The 23,616-nt window shown below is 32.4% G+C and overlaps 1 protein-coding gene across 1 annotated transcript; it reads right to left on the minus strand.

Moving 5' to 3' along the window:
* Positions 1-2,833: 2,833 nt before the first annotated feature.
* On the minus strand, positions 2,834-9,602 carry LOC135624718 (nucleoside hydrolase 3-like). Its single transcript, XM_065128616.1, has 12 exons — positions 9,392-9,602; positions 9,008-9,187; positions 8,821-8,931; positions 8,374-8,703; positions 8,048-8,224; positions 7,672-7,959; positions 4,922-5,044; positions 4,527-4,724; positions 4,211-4,446; positions 3,861-4,065; positions 3,454-3,762; positions 2,834-3,376 (listed from the first exon to the last, which is right to left on the minus strand). Exons 1-12 carry the CDS (start codon positions 9,572-9,574, stop codon positions 3,092-3,094), a joined length of 2,625 nt encoding a protein of 874 aa, XP_064984688.1. The 5' UTR covers positions 9,575-9,602; the 3' UTR covers positions 2,834-3,091.
* Between the last annotated feature and the right edge of the window lie 14,014 nt (positions 9,603-23,616).

The raw sequence follows: 23,616 nt of genomic DNA on the forward strand, positions 1-23,616 counted from the left end.
CCAGGAAATTCCAGCTGAAGGGTATCTATCATTGTATCTACTACATGTTATACCATGAAACTTTGTTGATATCAACAGTAGATACCACTGCCAACTCATTGAATTGCAGGTTCATATTTGTTTCAGATTTAATTTCTTAGTTTTAGTTGCTGAGCTGATGTAAATTTACCTCCCTTGTCTAAAGTCTCCGTTCTCAATAGTCAGTGTGTGTGTGTCTGCATCTACGTTTACATGTGCATGTGCATGCGAGTGAGTGCTCACGACCCTGACCTTGCCCCATCCAAGGCCTGGATTGACAACTCCACCCTTGAAAAGCTCAATGACCTCCAGGATGAACACTTCATGAATACAGGTGCCTGATTTGTCATCCCTTCTGTTAGGGATTTCTATTCTGTTTGTTTGTTTGTTTCAGTGCTATTTTCATCTCTTCTTCTTGTCAAGGATTATTTAGGTGGCTGTTGCATTGGAAGTTCATGAAGCGGATGTTGATGGAGATACAGGAGGTCGCTAGGGTTGTCCATTCCTGATAGGTGGTCTCCACTGTGGATCTGATTTAGTCTGGGAGGTATCTCAGGCAGTGGCCTATAACCGGACCATTGTACTACTCTACAAGAGCAGGTATTCTCCTAGTTCAAAGTCTTGTTTTATGTGGTTCGATATCTTTTGTTGCTTTCTTGGTGATTTCACACACATTTTTTTGGCAGAAGTTAAATCTTCTAGGATATATCAAATTGGTTTCATCTCCAGTCATTTTTTTTAAGAAAAGGGTGGATTCAGTGCACAAGGCTCCCACCAATGCGAGGTATGGGGAGGGTCAATAGACACACTATTAGATTTAAATAATTAAAAAGGCTGTTTCCAAGATTCTTTTCTTAAACTAAATTGATCTCTCTGGATTCTAGTGTTTCTGTATTGACATGTACAAAGGATGCTATTCTTTTCTGCTGTTGGAAGTTTATAGCTCTATGAGTGCTCAACTGATTCTCTATGATGTCTTTGTGAATTTATAGCATCTTTGGACCAACTGAATTGCCAGTAGTCCAGCTTATAATATGCTTGTCATGTTGGAGAACATGCGCTTCTTTGCTAGGAATTGTTTCTCCATTTGCATTGCTGATTAAAATGTACCCAAGGAAGATAAAAAGTGTCAACTTATTTGTTTATATTTGTTCACTGTTTGTTGCTTTCCTGTTCTGATTTGGTTCTATTGTGTTTTACTCTTATGTTGCCTGGAAGAGAGCTTCTACCATTTACCTGGCTACAAAGTTTCTATAGATAATCTCCGCCGACTTCCTCCCAAGTTATTGGTGTGCAACAGTTGTGCGGTTAAAGGAACAACTGTGGGATGCATCATTTTGGTTCTCAGAGATATACACCTGAAGGTGTCTCGTTTGGTTACACGCATCAGGAATGTATGGTATTTTACAAATTGCTTGAATTTATCATCTATTTTCTTCTATTTTTCCCCCAACTAAAGATTTGAAATTTCATGTGTCCTGTGCATCATCAGCCAATTCTATTATTAATATATTTGTCTTCAATTTCTTGTTTCCAAGTTCTGCTTGTAGTTGTTTGTTCTTAGATTTTGATTCTTGAGTTGTCCTTTGGGAGATATTTCTCTATAAGAATGAGGCCAGAAATATATAGTGAGCTTACTATAAAGCTTGGCCAAAAAATCTAAAAAACTTTGATTACTTTGATTGCCATGTCAAATCTTGTGAAAGAGACTAAAGGCCAAATATTTTAATGAGGTCACCTAAGGCTTAATTATATTAGGTTTTGAAGATAAATGCATATGCAGATGATCTGAAACGACAGAAGTAATTTTCTGGATAGATGATGGATACATACAAGGTGAACAAGTGGTGGCCGTATAAGATAATGAGATCAAAGAAAATTTCTGAGAAGAATTGATGTGCATTTAAAGATGTTATTAAAAGATGAAATTTGGTTTTGATATTATATTTGTTAGGTATGGTTACTGTATATCTTATAAGTCTGCAAAAGATGGAAGTTAATGGTTTTAGAATAATTATGACCAAGATAGACTATATTTTTTATGCAATGTTAGTATCAAAAATTGATATTAAAAGGATAAAAATTTCAGGTATCTTGGTTCTACTGGTCAACAACAATAGCAATAGCTGGCTTAAATTGATAGGTGTATCTAGGTTTAATAGTAAATATTGACTGGTGATGTGTCATACATTTTCTCTTGTTTTTTGTTTTAGAACTTGTCATGCCAATTTTATTATTTGTTACTAGTTTCTTGTTTCTTACCTTTTTATATTCATGTGTCTCAAATAATATTTACAACCATTTTCATCTTTAGATTGTGCATATTCGCTCTGTTTAAATCTGCATGAAAGATTTGCCATCATCCGATCTACAAAATGTATCAAAAAATACTTGTTTATCGAACCTATATCATCTTTAGATTGTGCACCTGTTGCTTTAGCCTTTGCCAATCTGACTCGGCCTCAACTGATGGACGAAGCAATAGTAGTTCGAGGGAGGGCATCGAGAAAGGAGTCTGGAGGAGATCCTGTAGAAAAGTTTATAGCAGACCATGTTGACAAGACGATGATAACTTTAGTGATATCATTTTCTTTCCTCGTTACTTAGCGAAGCTTTCTTATGTATGGTTTGCGACATAAAGTTACACCAATTGATATCATTTTATGTTGTAAATAATACATACATACACACACAAATATAACCGTAAATAATACATCGATAATGAAATTTTAATTAAATAATATAATTAGGGTATTTTAATTGGCTAATGTTGTAAATTTCTTAGGGGAAAAAAATTAATGTTTATGGTAACATTTATAAATTGAGAAAAATGTCTGAAAAGAAAATAGGATTATTGTTAGCTATTTATTTAGTCCCAGAAGGATTAGTGAATTCAATTGCTTATAAAATCACAAACATTACTATGTAGATGTTTTGTGTTGCATTGGAAGCAAATACATGGATCTTTGTATGGCCTACAGGCATTTTACAGATCGTATACCTTTCATTTCTGTTTATTATTTGCATGCAAAAGAAACTTCCTATAGGGTATCATGCCGAATGTTCCACCGCTTCATTTAGGCGGTGTCCTCCATATCTTCTGCTGTTCCTCAAAGCTCCCAATCACTGCAGACTGCTGCTTATCACCTAACAAATCTCCAAGCAGCTTGTAATATGCCTCGCTGTCAAATTCATCCACTATGTTCACTAACTTTCCATATCTTTTGTCTACTGTAATCTGCCCGTCCAGGCTCATGTTCCCAGTTAAAACAGTAATCTTCTCCGTTTGCATCGTTGCGTTTAGTTTAGAATGTTCAACCAAGAAAACTGCACCAAGGACTTCCCCCAGAAATATTTCCTGCAGCACCACAAGAAAAAGAACAAACAGTAAGCGCACAATAGGATACAAGCGGCAAAGAAATGCTGGTAAACTACCATGTGATTGTATAGTTTTGGTTGCTTCTGCTGCAGTTTGTCGAGCAATGACAGCAAGCTATGTGCAAAAATGGACTCAGGAGTCTTCTCTGCAATCTTTAAGTTTTGTAAGGTCCTCTTAAAGGAGCTCACTTTCTGCTGAGCACTGAGAGGAATAAGCGTGATCCTAAGATTCGACTCCATTACCTTCTTCGCAGCTACAGGGTCAAGGAACATGTTGAACTCGGCGAACTCGTTCGAAGGAACCGTGAAGACGTTTCCTCTCTTATTTTTCCCATCGATCACTTGCCCACCGACTACGTAAACATCCTGCAATCAGAGAAGAAGTGCAAGAACTCTCTAGTTCAAGATTTTCTCCTTTCAGATCGATTCAAGAAACTATAAACTTATCAACAGATTCGACTGACCTGTATAACTTCAGCTGCACTTTTGTCCAGATCAATAATGTTGGCTAAGTTAGTAAGAGGTCCATTTGTCAGTACAGTGAGCTTTTCCCCTGGCTGCAGTGCCCTCGAGATGGACTGCCAAACTTCCAGAGCTAATGCCTGTCTAAGTTTAGGCTGATCAGTGTTTCCTAGTGCTCCAAACCTCACAGGATTTTCAACTGTGTAGCTGGAATAAATTGCAACATACTTGGCATTAGAAAGACACAAGTAAAGAATAAACATCAGAGTTAGTAATGCATTTCCTTCTCGACAGAAAGATCTAAATATTTCCTTTGAATCCAACAGCCGTTGCAGGATGCAAGAAAATGTACCTCCTGGGACTCCGGGGCAGTGTTCGACCAAGTCCATAGAGTGTATCGGAGTCGAGAAGTCCACCACTGCCCTGTGGAATGGCCTTCACGTACTTGCATCCGAGACTTGGTGCGCCTAAAGCAGTGAGATTTCCCAGACCAACCGGAACATCATCACGGCCCATCATGTGCAGCACATCGTAGATGATGTCTATGGTGGCGGCGGTTGCCCATCCATTGCCGCTCACTAGTATTCCCTATGAACAAAGACGATGACAGCAACAAGGATTAGAATTGGTATTCATGTTTTCCTTAAGTTCATGCATCAGACTGCAACCTTGAGGTCTACGATATCCACAGGAGCTTTGAGCAGATAGATGAGTGCAATGAAGTCTCCAGCGCTCATGTCCATGTCCAACACCACCGGCCTTCCCCGCGTTCGACTTGTACGATTTGGCTTGTAGAGGATTTCTCTGTAAAACGGGAACTCTGTTGTGAAGTTGAAACGCCCAGATGGGTGGTGGACATTGAGAACCTGCGTTTCAAAGCGAGCACGCTGTTATGTTTCAGGTATACTTCATTGCAGACATGGAATCATCTTAAGTCTGTGACATGATAAATTTGAAATTTCAAAGCATGTAGAAATGAAGCTTTTCTTGCATCTGGAATACAGATCATTTATTCACATGGTGGTCGATGTAACATGAACAATCACTGGTTCCAAACACTTACATCCAGAAAGCTTTTGAAGAACTGCCTGTTTAATGGACTGTGAACATCCTGGTTAGGTTTTGCTTCCTGTGCAACAAGTACTTGAACTGCTTCTGGACCGGCTACTTCCTTGGTGTACCCATCCTGTATGTGCAATACCCTCAAATATCACTAATTGAAAGTGCAGAAGATAGTGCGGGAAGGAAGAAGATGTTGGAACTAAATTTGTGAAGACAGTAAGGATGTTCATTCTTTCAAAAAAAATTAAATATATTAAAAATTTATAAAATAAATCAAATTGACTATTGATTATCGAGAAAAGTTTCTTGAAAAAGAAATATTCATATTTTACGAGGATTATATAAATCTGGGCTACGAAAGATATAAAGTTTTTAAGTAAAACATAAAATATTTTTATCTTATCCTTACTCGTCATTTGTATGATAGCACTATCTCTTCTCCTTATATAGTTCAATATTCAGTATCTAAATTCAAATTAAGCTAACACCTCTTCCTTAAGTACCATCTAATGATATATGGTGTATCAAAATGACGGTTCTTATAGGCTCCTATGATATATGAAAGTTTGTAGAGGATGGAATTGTTTAATCATATCCAACAAAAGAAGGAATAATGAATATAGAAGTAAGAAAATAACTCAAAAATTAAAGGGAGAAAAAGAGAAAAATCTTTATTTATGATTTACCGAGGGCTTAATGATACAATATTCAAGATCATTATTTCAGCAAAAACTTCAAAAGAGGATTGAGAAATACTTCAACAAGCATTTGATGGTATGGATAAGGTAAAAAAGTTCTGTTTCTTCTAGTTTTATGAGTTGAGTTTGAAAAATTACATTACGGTACTTGAATTTATTTTTGTTTACTTTTTAAAAAATATTTTCTATTATTCATCAAATAAGATAAAATAATGAATAACTAAGTGATCAAATAGAAATAAAAAAAAATACTAAGATCTCTAGATCCAAAGTTTAATTTTATTATTAGAGCGATTGAAGAGTCTAAATATTTGAAATAAATATCTTTAAAACAACTAATGAGTTTTCTTCAAGTTCATATACAAAGACTTATAAAAAGAGAAGAAGTCAAATCTATAAACCAAGCTATTCTTGAAAACAAAAGCAAATAAAAATCTCAAAAAGAAAGAGGTTGTGGACAAATAGGAAGAAAAGACAAAATTCAAATTAATCAAGAATCTTAAAACAATATAGGTAATAAAAAAATTATAACCAAAGAGGTCGATGTTATGGTCGAGAACATGACTAAGGCCACGAACATGGTAGAAATTATAAAAGGTCTAAAATAATGTTTGCAAAAGATATGGATAGTGCTCCTTTGAATTTTATTATAATCCTAACAATAAAGGTGATAAGATAAATTTTGTAAAAAAAAGAGATGTTAAGTTTAATAAACAATAGATTTAGAATCAGAAAAATAATAAGTATCATTGTTGTATCAAGTTGTGAAGGAACATCTTCTTATGTTTGTTATGAGATATAACTAAGAGAACTACTCCAAGAACTTCGCGTGCCATAAGAAAAATTAATTAAGATTTATGTTGATAATAAGTCAACTATTTCCTTCTAAGAATTCAGTCTATTATAAAAAATTGAAGCATAACGACACTAAATTGACCAACAAAGATAAAGGTAAATTATTTAATCCAACTTATTATCGACTTGATATATTATTTGGAGTTTGTTTAATAAGTATATATATATATATATATATATATATATATATATATATATATATATATATATATATATATATATGTGTGTGTGTGTGTGTGTGTGTGTGTGTGTGTGTGTGTGTGTGTGTGTGTGGGGAAGCTCTTGAGACATCTCATTTAAAGGTTACTAAAAGAATTTTATAATATATTAAAGGAACAATTGATTATGATATATTATATTCATTATCTATAAGGTTAGAGCTCATTGGATATAATGACAGTAATTGAGTCGGAAACTATGATAGTAGGAAATGTATAATCGAATTTGTATTTTATCTTGGTGAAGCAACATTCATATGGTCTATAAAAAAACTATCATTGTTGTATCAAGTTGTGAAGGAACATCTTTTTTTTTTTTTTTTTTTTGAGATATACCTAATAAAACTAATCCAAGAACTTTGTGTGTGGAGAAGTTAATTAAGATTTATGTTGATAATAAGTCAACTATTTCCTTCTAAGAATTCAGTCTATTATGAAAAATTAAAGCATAACAACATAAGATTTTTTGTAAAAGACCATACCAAAAACAAATAAATAAAGTTATTTCATGCTAAGACAAATGAACAAGTGGCTTATATACTTACAAACCTCTCCAATTTGAAGTATTTCAATAACTTCGAAAAAATCTTGATATGTTAGATGGAATAAGTTTAAGCGAGAAGAATATTGAAATTAAATTTGTCAAGGCATTATAAAGATATTTATTATATCAAGAGGTGAAATACGTTAATGACATATAAAAGAATAAATTAAATTGACTATTGATTTTTCAAAAAAAATTTAATGAATGAAATGTATCATGAGGACTATGTAAACCCTAAGTGTTAGATCATGAAAGAAATAAAAGTTTTGGGTGAGATATAAAATATTTTATTTTATTTTTACTTTTTGCTTGTGTGATAGCTGTATTTCTTCTCGTCGTGGTAGTTCAACATAAGAAACAATGAGGCATGCAAACGTTTTACTGTAGCCATGGAATGCGGCATATGGATTCCCATACTGGTAAAGGTTGGAGCTACCTGGCATATCCCTCTGTCACTTCCCTTCACAATGCAAAATGGATCTTGAAGGCCAGTTTGAACATGACCACTGTGCACTCCACCTTTCTGCAGATTGAACTTTGGAACGGCACGCCCATCAAAAAAGGGATTGGAGCCATCACTCACACCATATGGTTCGTTTGAAGTAACGACTGTTATGTTCAGATATTTCATCTCTGCGAATTCATTCTCACCATCATAGTTGTCCGCTTTGCTCATGATCGATATGGCCACACCAGAAGCGAAGGAGTCCCACATGAAGTAGCTCTGCAAATAGAGTCCAAATGACAAGCTGCCCGTGATCAGAAAGCATTTCACCAGGCAAGTACTGATAGAAACCTCATGAAGAACTCACTGTGTAGAACTGGTTGTCGAACCAGTTATCCCGAATGATTTTTAGAGATTTGAAACAGTATTGTGCCTCAAATGTTTCTTGCTGCTGTTGGAACACATCAAAGAATTCCTCATTGACGGGGATAGTGTTGGTTGAATCAAGTGGAACGAGAGTAACTGGAATCCCAGCATGAAAGACCTGCCTCAATGCAGTAGACATCAAATGAACTAATCTTTCTGTGTTTATGGAAAATAAATTAGAACTTGCACTGCACACAAGCAGTAATGATTGATTCTAGCAGAACTGTATTCAACTCAAAACAGATCCATGTATGACGGACTATTCACCTGGTATGCAGCAAAAGGATCTCCAAATATATTGAACTCTGCATAAGGATTGCTGGTGTATCCTGTAAACAGGTTCCCCTTATCGTCACAGTGCTGACGATCGCAAGAAGTGCTTGCATTGTTTGTGCAGCAAGGGTTCTTCGACCTTACACCACCTCCCATAATATAGATGTGCTCGATGTTCTTCTTCAGTTGTGGGTTTGTCATGAGAAACAAAGCAATGTTGGTGTGAGATCCAATAACAAAGAGCACAGTAGGGCCAGCAGAGACTGTGTCAATCAGGACTTTTTGAGCTGTGGGTTGCTGAAGAGGAATGTAACGCCTTCTGCCCTGGTGTTTTCAGGCACAAGCAGGATGTAGGCATCAGATCATTGAGAAGACCATGAAAGGTCGAAGAGCATGATCATGAACTATCAGAATTCAACCATTACTAGTTGGATTGAGTACCTGTGGGAGGAAGCTCCTACGCAAGCCATAGTTAGTGTTGACATCTAATCCTCCATGACCACCTACCGGAATCGCTTGTCGATAACGGCAGTCGCCTGCCGTCGACATGCCCTGAGATTTGCCCACGGTTAGCGCCTGGTTTCGCAGAAGCCGATAATATATATGAAGAAGAACCATGTAGATGTACCTGTTCTATTAGAGGGAGATAGCCACCAACATGTGGGAGTATGGTGCCGTCGTCCAGTATTCCACCATCACCTCCGACTCCGACGGGAATGTCGTCCCGGTTCATCATGTAAAGGATGTCGTACACATGATTGACAGCATGCCCTGCATCGGCCCATGCATTCGCGCTAATCGTAATAGCCTGAAATGATCATGCACGCCACCCAGAATTATGAAAGCAAATACAACTCCATGAGGATTAGGTTTAAACTTTTGATTCATGAGTTCTATTCTTCACTGCGGAAATGGAGATCACGACTGCAGGTACGGATGAGAAAACAGTCCCTTTGATCGGACATCACTGACACAAGCAATGCCATTACTGGATGAATGGCGGGAATCATACCTTGAGGTCGAACTGCGATTGGTTCTGCTTCAGCAGGTACAGAAGCGCAAAGAAGTCATCGGTATCCACGTCCGTGTCCAAGAGAATCCGGCGAGGATTCGCATCCACCACGCAGGATTTCCAACCAAGGAATTCCATCAGCACAAGGAACAGAAGCGCGACACTCCTTCCGGTTCTCGTCATCTCTTCCCCAACCGAGCATGCAAAAGAATCACCAACCTCTCAACTTAAATACAAGACGATTCTTGACCTCCAAACACATTCACAACGGACTCGTTCTACAAACGCACACAGACAGAGGTGAAGAGAAGAAGGATGAGAAACAAGCTGGGAGGTTACTGGAATTCTAAATCAAACAAGCTGGTTGTTTCATCTCTTTTCCTTTTCTATTTCAAGTGAGGTATGGGTGGACCAAAGATAAGGCCACCATACATCTACTATGACAATCTGTTAGTCAAACATAAGTTGTCATACCTCATATTTATAAAAATTAAATCATTATCTAAAAATCTATAATTTATAAAATGTTTTTTAATTCAAAATTGATGCCTTTACAATATTAAATATTTTTATCTAGAAAAAAGATTTAACTTTTTGTGAATGTCATAAATGATAAAAAAATATTCTCCATCTAGACATTAAAACTATTACAAATTAGTATGACACTCTAAAAACAAATATAAAATAAAAACATATCAATAATTATACAAGTTGATAAAAATTTTGAAAAAAATTATAAAAATTATATTCAAGAAACATATTCAAATTTAATAATTCAAAGACAACATTTCAATTCATTATAGAACTTATATATTAAATAAATAATGATACGTGTTATACAGTAAATAAATTCATGTATCAGTCTTATGCGATGCATTTGGATGACATACACTATAGTAAAGTAATAATAGCATACATCACGATGATACACTCTCTCAATAATGCATACTTCATATGATAGATTCCTCCAAATACCAAATCGAGAGATCTAGTATCACTCACTCACCCAAGCAGAGACATATTCATCTTAACAACAAATGAATGAACCTTTTAGTTATTATTTTTGAAGGTCCTTTGATCCCCAGAGGAAATCACCGTACCTATCTTCGGTAGGAATACATAATTATCAATGATCATTCATTCATATTTATTTATCCATTCATTTATTCACATATATATCAAAATAGAGTAATATGATAAAATATCATGAGAGACTATATTTAGTATATGATTTGCTAGACTATGTACATTATAATAGACTTGTAACTCCTTTTCGATAAGGTACATTATTTAATGTGGACCACTTAGTATAGTCATATATAACATATGATAATTATCACATTAGTATCATCAACTAAATCTAAAAAATAATAGAGAATCACAAATTATGTCTAAATCATAACTTCGAATTAAGATTTTAACTTTTATCAAATCATAAAAAAATTATGTATCAATCTCTTAACAGCTCTCAATCAACCTGAACCTTAATTTGAATAGGCCAATTGACTTACTGAGTTCAACTAGGACCTAACCGAATCAACTTTTAATTTTTATTAAACTAGTTTAAAATCATTGTAGACTAGTCTAATTTGAATTTAATCAACTTCAATTGATCCAATATGCTTGAATTGATCAAATTAATTCAAAATTGCACAGAATCGATTTGAGCTAGTAAAACTAGCCTAGTTTAATTAACTAATGAGTTTAAATTAATAAAATAAAAATAAATTAGATTAGAATACATAATGCTAGTCTAGATAGGACCACTCCACCTCTGATAGTAGCCTAAGTTGAGGTGTAATAGGCTAGGTAAAGGGACTACGACATTGGCTATGTTATGATTAGTTCATGAGTTGAGATTAGACCAGTCCACCTCAGAGCCTTGATAGTAGCCTAAGTTGAGGTGCAATAGGCTAAGCAAAGGGACTACGATATGGGCTATGTTATGATTAGTTCATGAGTTGGGATTGCTTGTGACCACACGAGCTTGGTATGCTGAACTCGTAAGTTAGGCCTACTTGTGGCCTTACGGGTTGGACGTGACTTATGGGCTGAACTAAGAACCAACTAACCCTTTTTGTTTAATTTAATTTTAAATAATTAGTTTTATGTAGATCAAATCATTGAACATAACTAATGGTTGTAGATAAACATGAACGTAAAAGAAATCAAGTAAGAATGCTTCAAAAAATTAACATCATAAACTAAACACCACATCAATAATATGAAAACAACTATAATATAATTTAGATTTAAATCTAAATAAAGAAAACTTTAGATAACTAAAAAATAAAATTTTATTTTTAGGAAAAGTAGGGAACCTACGTATCTTTGGTACTCCCTCCTAAATCCTTTCATCACTAACATTGGTGAGAATGAATAAAAAGTAACTCAAGAGATTAACCCACTTCAACAAGTAAAAATAATTTAATTTTTATTATTAAATTATTTATTTTATTTTCATATACAAAAATGAAATTCGAAATAATTACTTACTAAAAGTTGCATCACCCATTAGGAAATAAATATATTATAATCGACTACATTCTTAAATTTTTGACATGATAAAGGAAACCAATTTTAATTATTTCCCTAATCATATTATACAAACAAGGTAATTAATCATTTAGATAAAATAATACATTAATTATGGTTATTTGATTTATAGCACTAAGAGAAATCTTTGTTCATTACATTTCTCCCCATAGAAAAAATGATCCTAAAAAATAATATTAATTCAACATAGTTCACGGATGGAGTACTAAGTCAAAAGATAAATCTAAGTCAATTTGAAAATATTTATATTCAGTTCTTTTTTTAAGTACATAATATAGAAAAAACTTAGCAAACTCATTCAATAAATTTGGTTCTAAATAACCCAAGTAAAGTGATAATTAATAACATATCAAAATTTACTTCATTTTTATAAAATATACATCCCATAAAGCATTATAATTTTTAAATTTAAAAATTGATTAGTTGTTGACATAGAATAAACATTGAGATTATATATATATATATATATATATATATATATATAACTCAACAAACTAAAACAATTGAAAGGATAAAAATCTATTAATCTATTCAATATATATATTTTTATAATTCATAAAAGATGAAAAGTTAATGGTTTTAGAATAACTATGACCAAGATAGGCTATATTTTTTATGCAATGTTGGTATAAAAAATCGATATTAACATGATAAAACTTTAGGTGTTCTGGGTTCTAATGGTCGATAAATCAGACAGAAGATTTTTCTCGTAGAATAGTGACAGCTAGCTTAAATTGAAAGGTGTAACTAGATTTACTAGTAAATATTGACCGGTGATGTGTCATTCATTTTCTATTATTTTTTGTTTTAGAACTTACCTCCTGTACTTAAATTTTTTAATTATTCTATTATTTGTCATCGTTTCTTATTGCTTACCTTTTTATATTCATGTGTCTAAGATAATATTTGCAACCATTTCCAACATTAAGACAACGTAGCTTATGTCTAAGATTCTGCATATCTGCTCGCTTTGAATCTGCATGAAAGATTTGCCATCATGCGATCTACAAAATGCCTCAAAAAATACTTGTTTATCGAACTTATATCTGTTCTCTCTTTGTACAGCTATTGCCTTAGCCTTAGTTTGAGGGAGCGCATCATGGAAGAAGATCGGAAGAGATCAATAGAAAAGTTTATAGGACTATGTTGATAACTATAGTGATATCATTTTCTTTCCACGTTACTTAAGAGAAGCTTTGTTGCCAGTCATATATATATATATTTGTCAACCTTGGTTGGCAAGTTACACACGAATGTTTTAGATGCATGCATTTATAGGAGATTTTGTATCTTTTGTTCATCATCACTAGAGGTGTCGGGTCCGATGTATTCTCTCTCTACATATCCATCTGATGCCAACCATGAGGTGGTATAATATTAATAGTATATTTTGTGGAGGTGTATAGGTCTACAATAAGTATCATACATAATGTACGTGGCTTCAGACCTACCATCAACTATAATCCATAGATGCTGACAATGCTTCCAACTCTTCAAAGCATGCACAGAAAACCATGAAGGTGTAAAAGAATAATAATTGTTCATTGCTATTCCAAATCAAGTGTTTTGTTCTACAAGCGAAGAGATCACAATTGAGTGATCCAAAATGAAGGCTATGGATGAAAAGGAGCTTAAGATATTAACCACTATCCTTGATTGATCCACCCTCGAATAAAACGAATTCTTCTTCACTTTCTTTTTCGAGGAGGAATCATCGCCTTCAAGTAGTGTAAGCGACGATTGTAAATATATATATATATATTAAAATCTAAAATCAAATAATAATATATCAAATTTATGATGTATATATTTCGTTATCATTTAAAAAAAAATTATTTGATTTATGCATACATTGTCATTGGATTCAAAAACTATAATAAGAAGATGAGAGAAGATCAATAATCACTCAATAATATCATGTATCATCATCTCCTCTTATTTACGTATCCATGTATTCTATTGTTCACACTGACTATGTAGAAGGTATTGTCCTTTTATATATGAAAACAAAGTGTCTAGAATAAATAATTAAGATTTCTCTGGATCATCTCTTGAGAAATCACTTAATAATATCATGTATCATCTCTTGAGAAATCCTATCATAATTAAATTTTCTTTCTTTTAATCGATAATCATGATCAAAATTCAATCGTATTTATGAGAAATCCTACCATGATTTCATTGAATCTTACCACACCAAGTCCTAAGATAAAATTTTACAATCATAAGGCTTGATTAGTTACTTCAAAGCATATCATAAAATGATACACCATTTTCTTATATATGTATATATATATATATATATGTATATATATATATATGTATATATATATATATGTATATATATATATATGTATATATATATATATATATGTATATATATATATATATATATATATATATGTATGTATATATATATGTATGTATATATATATATATATGTATGTATATATATATATGTATATATATATATATATATGTATATATATATATATACATATATATACATATATATATATATATGTATATATATATATATATACATATATATATATATGTATATATATATATATATACATATACATATATATATATATATATATATATATATATATGTATATATATGTATATGTATATATATGTATATATATATATATGTATATATATGTATATGTATATATATGTATATATGTATATGTATATGTATATATATATACATATATATACATATACATATATACATATACATATATACATATATATATATATATATACTTTCTATAAGATACAAGATACATATGAATGTTTAGATGCATGCATTTATAATAGATTTTGGATCGTTGTTATCACATCTTAGATTTATAAAAAAAAATTTATTATTTTATTATTCATAATTTATATAAATTAATTTTTCATCCATGAATTCAAATCGTTGTCTTTATAATAGTAAATATTTTATTAGCTAAAAAAAAGACCGATAAAAAAATCTTTTTTACCTAAATCTCATATCTATTTAAAAGTAGTAAATTACTTTGAAAATAAAGATAAGATAAAAATATATCAATAACTATATGTATTGGTAAGGACATATGAGAAATCATAAAAATAATTTTTAATATTCGTAAAACATATATAAATATCAATAATTTAATATAAAACAATAATATATCGATTTACAAAAATAATGATAATTGTTATATAATAAACAAAATTATACATTAGTCGCATATAACACATATATAATAGTCAAATAATAAAGGTCTATATCACACCCAATGATATACTCTCTCACTAGCGGATAGAGAAACATACTTCATGGGATATATTCATCCCAACAATGGATGGTGAGAATTTATATTACACTCCTAACAACAGATAGAAGAACTATCTAACTATCACATCTAACAGTTCGTTAATCCCCAAAAGGAATCATCCTACCTGCTCTCGACAAGGATACATAAATAATCATGATCATTCATTTACATTCATCCATTCATTTACGTATATATCTAGGAAATAATATGATAAAATATTATGAGAGATCATGCTTGATGTATGATCTACTAGACTATCTTCATTGTTGGCTTCGTATTGTGATGAGCATGTAGCTTCTTTCACATGTTGTGCTTCCAATATGAACCACTAGTATAATCACATATACTATATGATAACAATCATATCGATATCATAAACTTAAATAAGTAGGAAATCAATAATTATTTTTAAATTACATCTCATATAAAACTTTTAAATTCATCAAATCATAAAGACATAAGATAGCAATCTCTTAATAGTCTTGAATCAACTAAAACCCTAATTGGAATATCCCAATTGACTTAAACCAAACTTAATTAAATTAGGACATAATAGAACCAACCTTAATTCTTAAAAAAACGATCTGAAATCACTCTAAACTAGTCTAATTTAGATTTGATTAATTTTAATTAGGTCAAGTAGGTTTAAACTAGTTATGTTTGTTTGCAATCACCCTAAATATCACATCCTGAATTTTTTTTTTCATATCTTTCTATATATTCAGAGCCAAGTAGATAAACTTTACTTTATTCATCAATATCAAAAAATATAAATTATCTTTTAATTGACCTGAACCTTAGTTCAATCGATCTAATTGAACTCAATTTACTAAAACCTAACTGAACCGATCTCTGATCCTCGTTTAACTAGTCTAGAACCACCCTAGACTAGTATAATTTAGACTAAACTATGTTCAATTTAGGTTAAACTAATTTGAATAAGTCAATCAATTCGGAATCACCCTGAATCAATCTAGACTAATCAAGCATAGTTTAGTTCAATCAATATTTGGACTCAAATCCAACAATAATATTGTGCTAGATTGGGTTAGACCATCTACTAGTCATATGCATTACACATGACTGGGCATGCATAACATAAAGTTGGCCCAGCCTTAACCCATGGACTGGTCATATACATCGCATGTGATCGCCCATGATGGTTAGGTTGGATTAGCCTGTGGGCCAAGGCCTGACCCGTGGGTTGAGCCTGGCCTGTGAGAAATTTCAATCCAATTAATATCCAATTTTATACCACAACATATATTTATTAACAATATAAACAAAAACATAATAATGTATTAAAAGATAGATAATGAGATAAGCTTTAATACAAGGAAATAATATTCTAAATTTGAATAGAAATCATAACACATTAAAAGATAGATTGGAAAATAAGCTTTAATACAAGGAAATAACATTTTAAATTCAAATAAAAATCATGCTTTCAACACATGTATAATTTCAACATATTCTAGTCAAATAAATTTTAAATCATTCAGAATAGCACATTTTAAATTTCAGATCAAAGGATATCAAAAATTTTAGATAATATATTTAATCTGATAAAAATTTTAATCTAGATAAGATTAAAGATAAACTATAATGTCATGAAATATTATATAAAATATATAAATTTTTAACATATTTAAATCTATAATAAAAACCTTAATCAATAGTCAAGGAACATTATAAATACTTTAACAGATTGACTTTAATGTAATAATAAAAATTTAATATTTAAAGGATTGATAAATATTTTTTAAACTATAAAACTTTCAACATTTAAAGAATCAAAATAAAAAACTAAAACTTTTATATTCAAGAAAGGTAGGAAAACCCACATCTTGTTAGTAGAGTGTAACTCCTCGTTCCTCCCACTATTGGGCTCGACTAAGTGAGAAATGAAGGAGAGAAATCTCTCCCCTTATATAGGAGGAGGTGAGCCTCCACTAAAGGAAATCTATTTTTATTTTCATATTTATTTAATATAAATTATTTTTATTTCATATACTAACAAATATGATATCACCGTATTTAGAATGTTTAATAGTTCTTTCCTAATTCGTATTAACAAATAAGGAAATAGATTAAGATTACCTAAATTACAATGGTAAGTAAGGAAAAAAAATAATTTCTAACTTATTATTATTTGATTTGATTACATTTCTCCCCTCCTATAGGAAATTTGGTCCTCAAATTTAGCTTACCTTAATAGAATAGATGATAATACTACTCTCGCATATCTTCTTCTCTTTCCCACGTTGCCTCTTAGTCTGAATGGTGTTATCAACAAATCTTTACCAAAAGTATTATTTTATTCTTCGGAACATGTTCTTTATTTATAAAGATCTAGGTTGATTGTTCTCTAAAAGTGACATCATCTCTTAGTTGTAGAGGTTGGTAAGATATGACATGTGATGGATCCCTAATATATCTTCGAAGCATAGGCACATGGAATACACCATGGATGCTAGCTAAAGTTGGGGGCAATGCTAATCTGTATGCCACATGTTCGACCTTTTATAAGATCTCAAATAAGCCAATGAATCTTGGGGCTAACTTCCCCCTTTGACCAAACCTAATAACTCTCTTGGTTGGCGACACTTTTAAGAAGACGTGCTCACCTACTTCGAACTCTAGATCTCTTCGCCTTCGATCTGCATAACTTTTCTAATGACTTTGAGCTGTTAATAATCTTTGGTGTATAATTTAAATATTATCAGCATCTTTTTGAATTAATTGAGGTCCCAAAAGCTTCCGTTCTCCTATCTTATCTCAATATATAAGTGATTTACACTTTAGAGCTTTAAATGGAGCCATCCGTATGCTAGAGTGGTAACTATTATTATAGGAAAACTCAATTAGGTGCAAGTGCATATCCCAACTCCCACTAAAGTCCAAAGCACATGCTCTTAAGAGATCTTCAAGAGTTTATATTGTACTTTCAGATTGACTATCAGTTTGGGTGAAAAGTTGTACTAACTTTAACTACGTGCCCAAAGATTTTGTAAACTTCCCCAAAACTTAGAGGTGAACCTTGGATATCTATCTGAGATAATGTTAACTAGCACCCCATGATATCAAATAATTTCCTTAATATATAAGCTTGTTAGTTTGTCCAATGAATAATTCTTGTTAATAGGGAGGAAGTGAGCAGGTTTAGTAAGTCTGTCTACTACTACCCAAATTCCGTCATATCCTTTCGTAGTCCTGGGTAATCTTGTCATAAAATCCATAATGACTTGCTCCCACTTCCATTCAGGAATCAAAATCCTTTGTAATTTTTTCGCAGATACTCGATATTTTATTTTCACCTACTGGCATATTAGACATTTAGAAACAAATTCTGCTATATCTCTCTTCATACCATACCACCAGTAGTTTTGGCATAAATCTCGATACATCTTAGTAGTCCCGGGATGGATATTAAATTTTGATCTATATGCCTCCTCCAATAATTGCATCTTTAGTGGATGGCTTTCGGGAACACAAAGTCGATTATGGAATGTAATAGAACTATCTTCAGCTTGGAGGAATTCGGGTCTAAATCCTTGAGCTATCTCTTTAACTATCATCTAAAGATATGTATCTTCCTTCTGACATTCTTTAACCTTTTCCACCAAATATGATTATGCCATCAAACATACAAGAAAACCTTTATTTATCTATGATAAAAGTTTAAGTCTTAAGTCTGCCAACTTCGTCATCATAGAATTTCTTTGAATATTCATATAGGCTACAAGACTATATGTATTTCTGCTTAAGGCATCAACAACTACATTAGCCTTCCCAGGATGATAGTTGATATTAAAATCATAATCCTTTAGAAAGTCCAACCATCTTCTTTGTCTCATATTTAAATCTTTCTGTGTGAAAATACATTTGAGACTCTTATGATTTGTGAAGATTTCAAAATTTTGTCCACAGAAATAATGACTCCAAATTTTTAGTGCAAAAATGATAGCCGCTAGCTCTAAGTCATGAGTAGAATAGTTCTTCTCATGAGGTTTTAATTATCTCAATGCATAAGCAACTACCTTTTCGTTTTGCATTAGAACACAACCAAGCCCTTTTAGTGAGGCGTCGCTGTACACTACAAAGTCATCTCCCCCCGAAGGAATCACCAAGATAGGAGCACTGATTAATTTCTTCTTCAATTCTTGAAATCTTTGTTGACATTTATCATCCCACATGAACTTTATATTCTTTTGTGTAACCTGGTCAATGGTACTGCTATTTTTGAAAAGTCTTCTACGAATCTTCTATAGTATCTAACCAAACCCAAGAAGCTTATAATCTCTAAAACATTAGAAGGCTACTTCCATTTTAACACAGCTTCAATCTTGTGAGGGTCAACAGATATACCAGCACTCGAAATTACATGATCGAGAAATATAACTTCATTGAGCCAGAAATTACACTTGCTTAATTTGACATATAGTTTCTCTTGCCTTAGGACTTCCAGAATTGTCCTAAGATGGTGTTCATTCTCTGCTCTGCTTTTGGAGTAAATCAAGATATCATCAATGAACACAATTACAAATTTATCAAGATAAGGGTGGAACATCCTATTCATGAGATCCATGAAGGCAGCCGGTGCATTTGTGAGTCCAAAAGGTATTATTAAGAATTTATAATGATAATATCTTGTCCTAAAAGTAGTTTTATGTATGTCTCCTTCCCTTATCTTTAGTTGATGATACTCGGATCTCAAATCAATATTCGAGTATACATGAGTATCTTGAGGTTGATCAAATAGGTCATCTATTCGAGGAATGTGATATTTATTCTTTATGGTCACTTGGTTGAGTTGTCTATAATCGATCATAGTCGTATAGATCCATCTTTCTTTTTCACAAATAGAATAGGGGCACCCCAAGGTGATACACTGGATCCAATAAAACCCTTGTCTAAAAGCTCTTGGATCTGTTTTTTTAACTACTCCAACTCAATTATTGTTATTCTATACGGGGATTTAGAAATAGGTGCAGTGCCAAGTAGAAGATCAATTGTAAATTCAATCTGCCTATTTGGCAACAGTGCAAGTAGATTTTTAGAAAAAAACATTCGAAAAATCTTGTACAATGGGGATGTCCTAGCTTCTTAGATTCTTCTCTAGAAATGAAGGCCAAGTATCCCTGACATCCTTTCAGTAATTGTAGGGTAGCACTCAAGGCTAAAATAATAGAAAGAAACTTTTCTTGAATCTTAATGAACTTAAAAGATAGTTGATCTAGGGGTGAGAAAATAACAATCTTTCGAAAATAATTGACACTTACATGGTATGTTGAAAGCCAATCCATACCCAAGATAGCATCGAAATCTTGAAATTCTATTAGAATAAGATCTACTAGTAAATCATGACTTTCAATAGTAATAATATAGTTTCTATATATCTGATCAACTATTAAAGATTTTCCAACTGAAGTTACTACTATTAATGCATACTCATTGTCTCACGATTCCTATGTAGTTTCATAGTAAAATATGGTGATATAAAAGAATGCATAGAACCAGAATCTATAAGCACAGATGCTGGTATACCACAAAGTGTAATGATACCTTTAATAATAGATCCTGAGGCTTCAGCATCTTGATGAGTCAATGCGTGGACTCTTGCCTGTCCTCCCTCTCTGGGTCCTCGCTGTTGCTGTCTAACTATTTGGGGTGGAGCTCGTTATTGATGTTGCTTCTGAGGGCAATCCTTCGACATGTGCCTTGGTTGTTGACAATAAAAACATACAAGTTGTCCCATGGGACATGGGACATGAGGTGGAAACATGATCTGTCTTCCCATAGAAATAACATCTTATGACGACTTGATTGCTAGAAACTCCTACTTATTGATGCCCAAACTGTTTGCCTTTGCCTTTCTTTGAGGGTCAAGAATGTGATCCCCATGGTGAAGCACTAAAAGATCACTTTCGATCTTTTACTTGTTGTAGTCCATTATCCAATTTCTCCACCACTATAGCTCGATTTAACACTTCAGCATATGTTGGCAAAATTAATATTGCAACGAACTTTCTAATTGATGATTGAAGTCCCCTCTCAAAATGACGAGCTCTTTGACTTTCATTGAAAGCAATATGTGGAGAGAACTAGGGCAACTCAGTGAAATAATGATCATATTTCATTATAGTTCTACTTCCTTGGTGGATGTTAAGGAAATCTTGTTGCTTCTCAAAGCAAACTAAATCAGGAAAGAACTGCTCATAAAATGCATCCTTAAACTGTTCCCAAGTTATTACATTACCTCCAACCTCTAACATCCTCCTTTTTGAGGTCCACCGAGTGTTTGCCTTCCCTTCCAAAATAAAAGAAACAAAAGGCACTTTCTGATTTTTCCTACATTTGATAGCTTCGAATGTCTTTTTCACTTGACGAATCCAACGTTCAGTAAAGATTGCATCTGGTTTGCCCTCAAAAACTGGTAGTCCCAATCCCTCAAAGTGATCTAAGATATTATTCCTACCCCATGGAATTTCATCTCGCTCATTCTGATGCTGAAAGTATCCTCTAATAGCATTGAGGACTCCTTGTACGTCATCTTGAGCATTGACGGGTGCTGGGGCATAAGGGGCATTCTGCAAAGTTAGAGAAGCTGGCCCATAATCAGTGATAGGTGTATGTAAGGATTGGGTTTGCTGTACAATGTGTGGAGCTTCTAAGTTATTATTTGTTCGAACACCTCTCTAAGTGCATAGACTAGTAGCATTGTGACCATGAGTACCCCAAGTGATAAGACCGTTAATCTTTGGAATTGGCTCCATTACTCCTATAAGAGGTTAAAGACAATCATCGGTTAAAGTCGATCAATAGATCTAATACACCTATAGGCCCTAGACTATGCTCTGATATCATAAAAGATGTCACATCTTGGATTTTTTTTTTTTTCATATCTTTCCATTTATTCAAAACCAAGTAGATAAACATTACTTTATTCATCAATATCAAAGAATACAAATTAGTCTTGACTTGAACCCTAGTTTAATCGATCCAATTGAACTCAATTTACTAGAACCTAACTGAATCGATCTCTAATCCTCATTTAACTGGCCTGGAACTACCCTAGACTAATATAATTTGGACTAGATTAGGTTCAATTTAGGTTAAACTGACTTGAATAAGTCAATCAATTCGGAATCACCCTGAATCAATCTAGACTAATTAAGCATAGTTTAATTCAATCAATAGGCTCAAATACAACAATAATATTGGGCTAGATTGAGCCAGCCCATCTACTGGTCATGTGCATTACATATGACTGGGCATGCATAACATAAAGCTAGCCCAACCCTAGCTCATGGACTGATCATGCATGTAACCGCCCATGATGGTTGGGCTGAGTTAGCCTATGGGCCAAGGCCTGACCCGTGGGTTGGGCCTGGCTTGTGAGCAATTTCAATCCAATTTCAATCCAATTTTATACCATAATATATATATTAATTAAAAATATAAATAAAAACATAATAACACATAAATAAGGAGATAAACTTTAATACAATGAAATCACATTCTAAATTTGAATAGAAATGATAATACATTAAAAGATAGATCGAGAGATAAGCTTTAATATAAAGAAATAACATTCTAAATTCAAATAAAAATCATCCTTTCAATACATATATAATTTCAACATATTATAGTCAAATAAATTTTAAATCATTCAGAATAGCATATTTTAAATTTCAGATCAAAGAATATCAAAAAATTTAGATAATATATTTTAATCTAATAAAAATTTTAATCTAGATAAGATTAAAGATAAATTGTAATGTCATGAAATATCATATAAAACATATAAATTTTTAACATATTTAAATCTATAATAAAAACCTTAATAAGGGGTCAAAAATTATTATAAATACTGATTGACTTTAATGTAATAATAAAAATTTGACATTTAAAGGACTAATAAATATTTTTCAAACTACAAAACTTTCAACATTTAAAGAATCAAATAAAAACTAAAACTTTTATATTCAAGAAAGGTAGGGAAACCTACTTCTCGTCGGTAGGATGTAACTCCTTATTCCTCCCGTTGCTTGGCTCAGCTAAATGAGGAACAAAGGAGAGAAATCCCTCCCCTTATATAGGAGGAGGTGAGCCTCCATTAAAGGAAATCTATTTTTATTTTTATTTTTATTTAATATAAATTATTTTTATTTAATATATTAACAAATATGATATCGCCCTATTTGGAATGTTTAATAGTTCTTTCCTAATTTGTATTAACAAACAAGGAAATAAATTAAAATTTCCTAAATTACAATGGCAAGTAAGAAAAAAAATTAATTTTTAACTTATTATTATTTTACTTGATTACACTAAACTAGCTTGAACTGATCA

Source organism: Musa acuminata, chromosome BXJ2-10, assembly GCF_036884655.1.
Source record: "Musa acuminata AAA Group cultivar baxijiao chromosome BXJ2-10, Cavendish_Baxijiao_AAA, whole genome shotgun sequence".
In the NCBI taxonomy this organism is placed as follows: Eukaryota; Viridiplantae; Streptophyta; class Magnoliopsida; order Zingiberales; family Musaceae; genus Musa; species Musa acuminata.

Bases quoted from the DNA above. Each gene is read 5' to 3' on its own strand.
- LOC135624718 (XM_065128616.1), bottom strand. From the start codon at position 9,574: ATGACGAGAACCGGAAGGAGTGTCGCGCTTCTGTTCCTTGTGCTGATG. The intron at 4,066-4,210 runs GTACATTTTCTT...AATTTATTCCAG, and splicing joins CTGCCCCGGAGTCCCAGGAG to CTACACAGTTGAAAATCCTG. The intron at 3,763-3,860 runs GTCAGTCGAATC...CTCTGATTGCAG, and splicing joins GTGCAGCTGAAGTTATACAG to GATGTTTACGTAGTCGGTGG.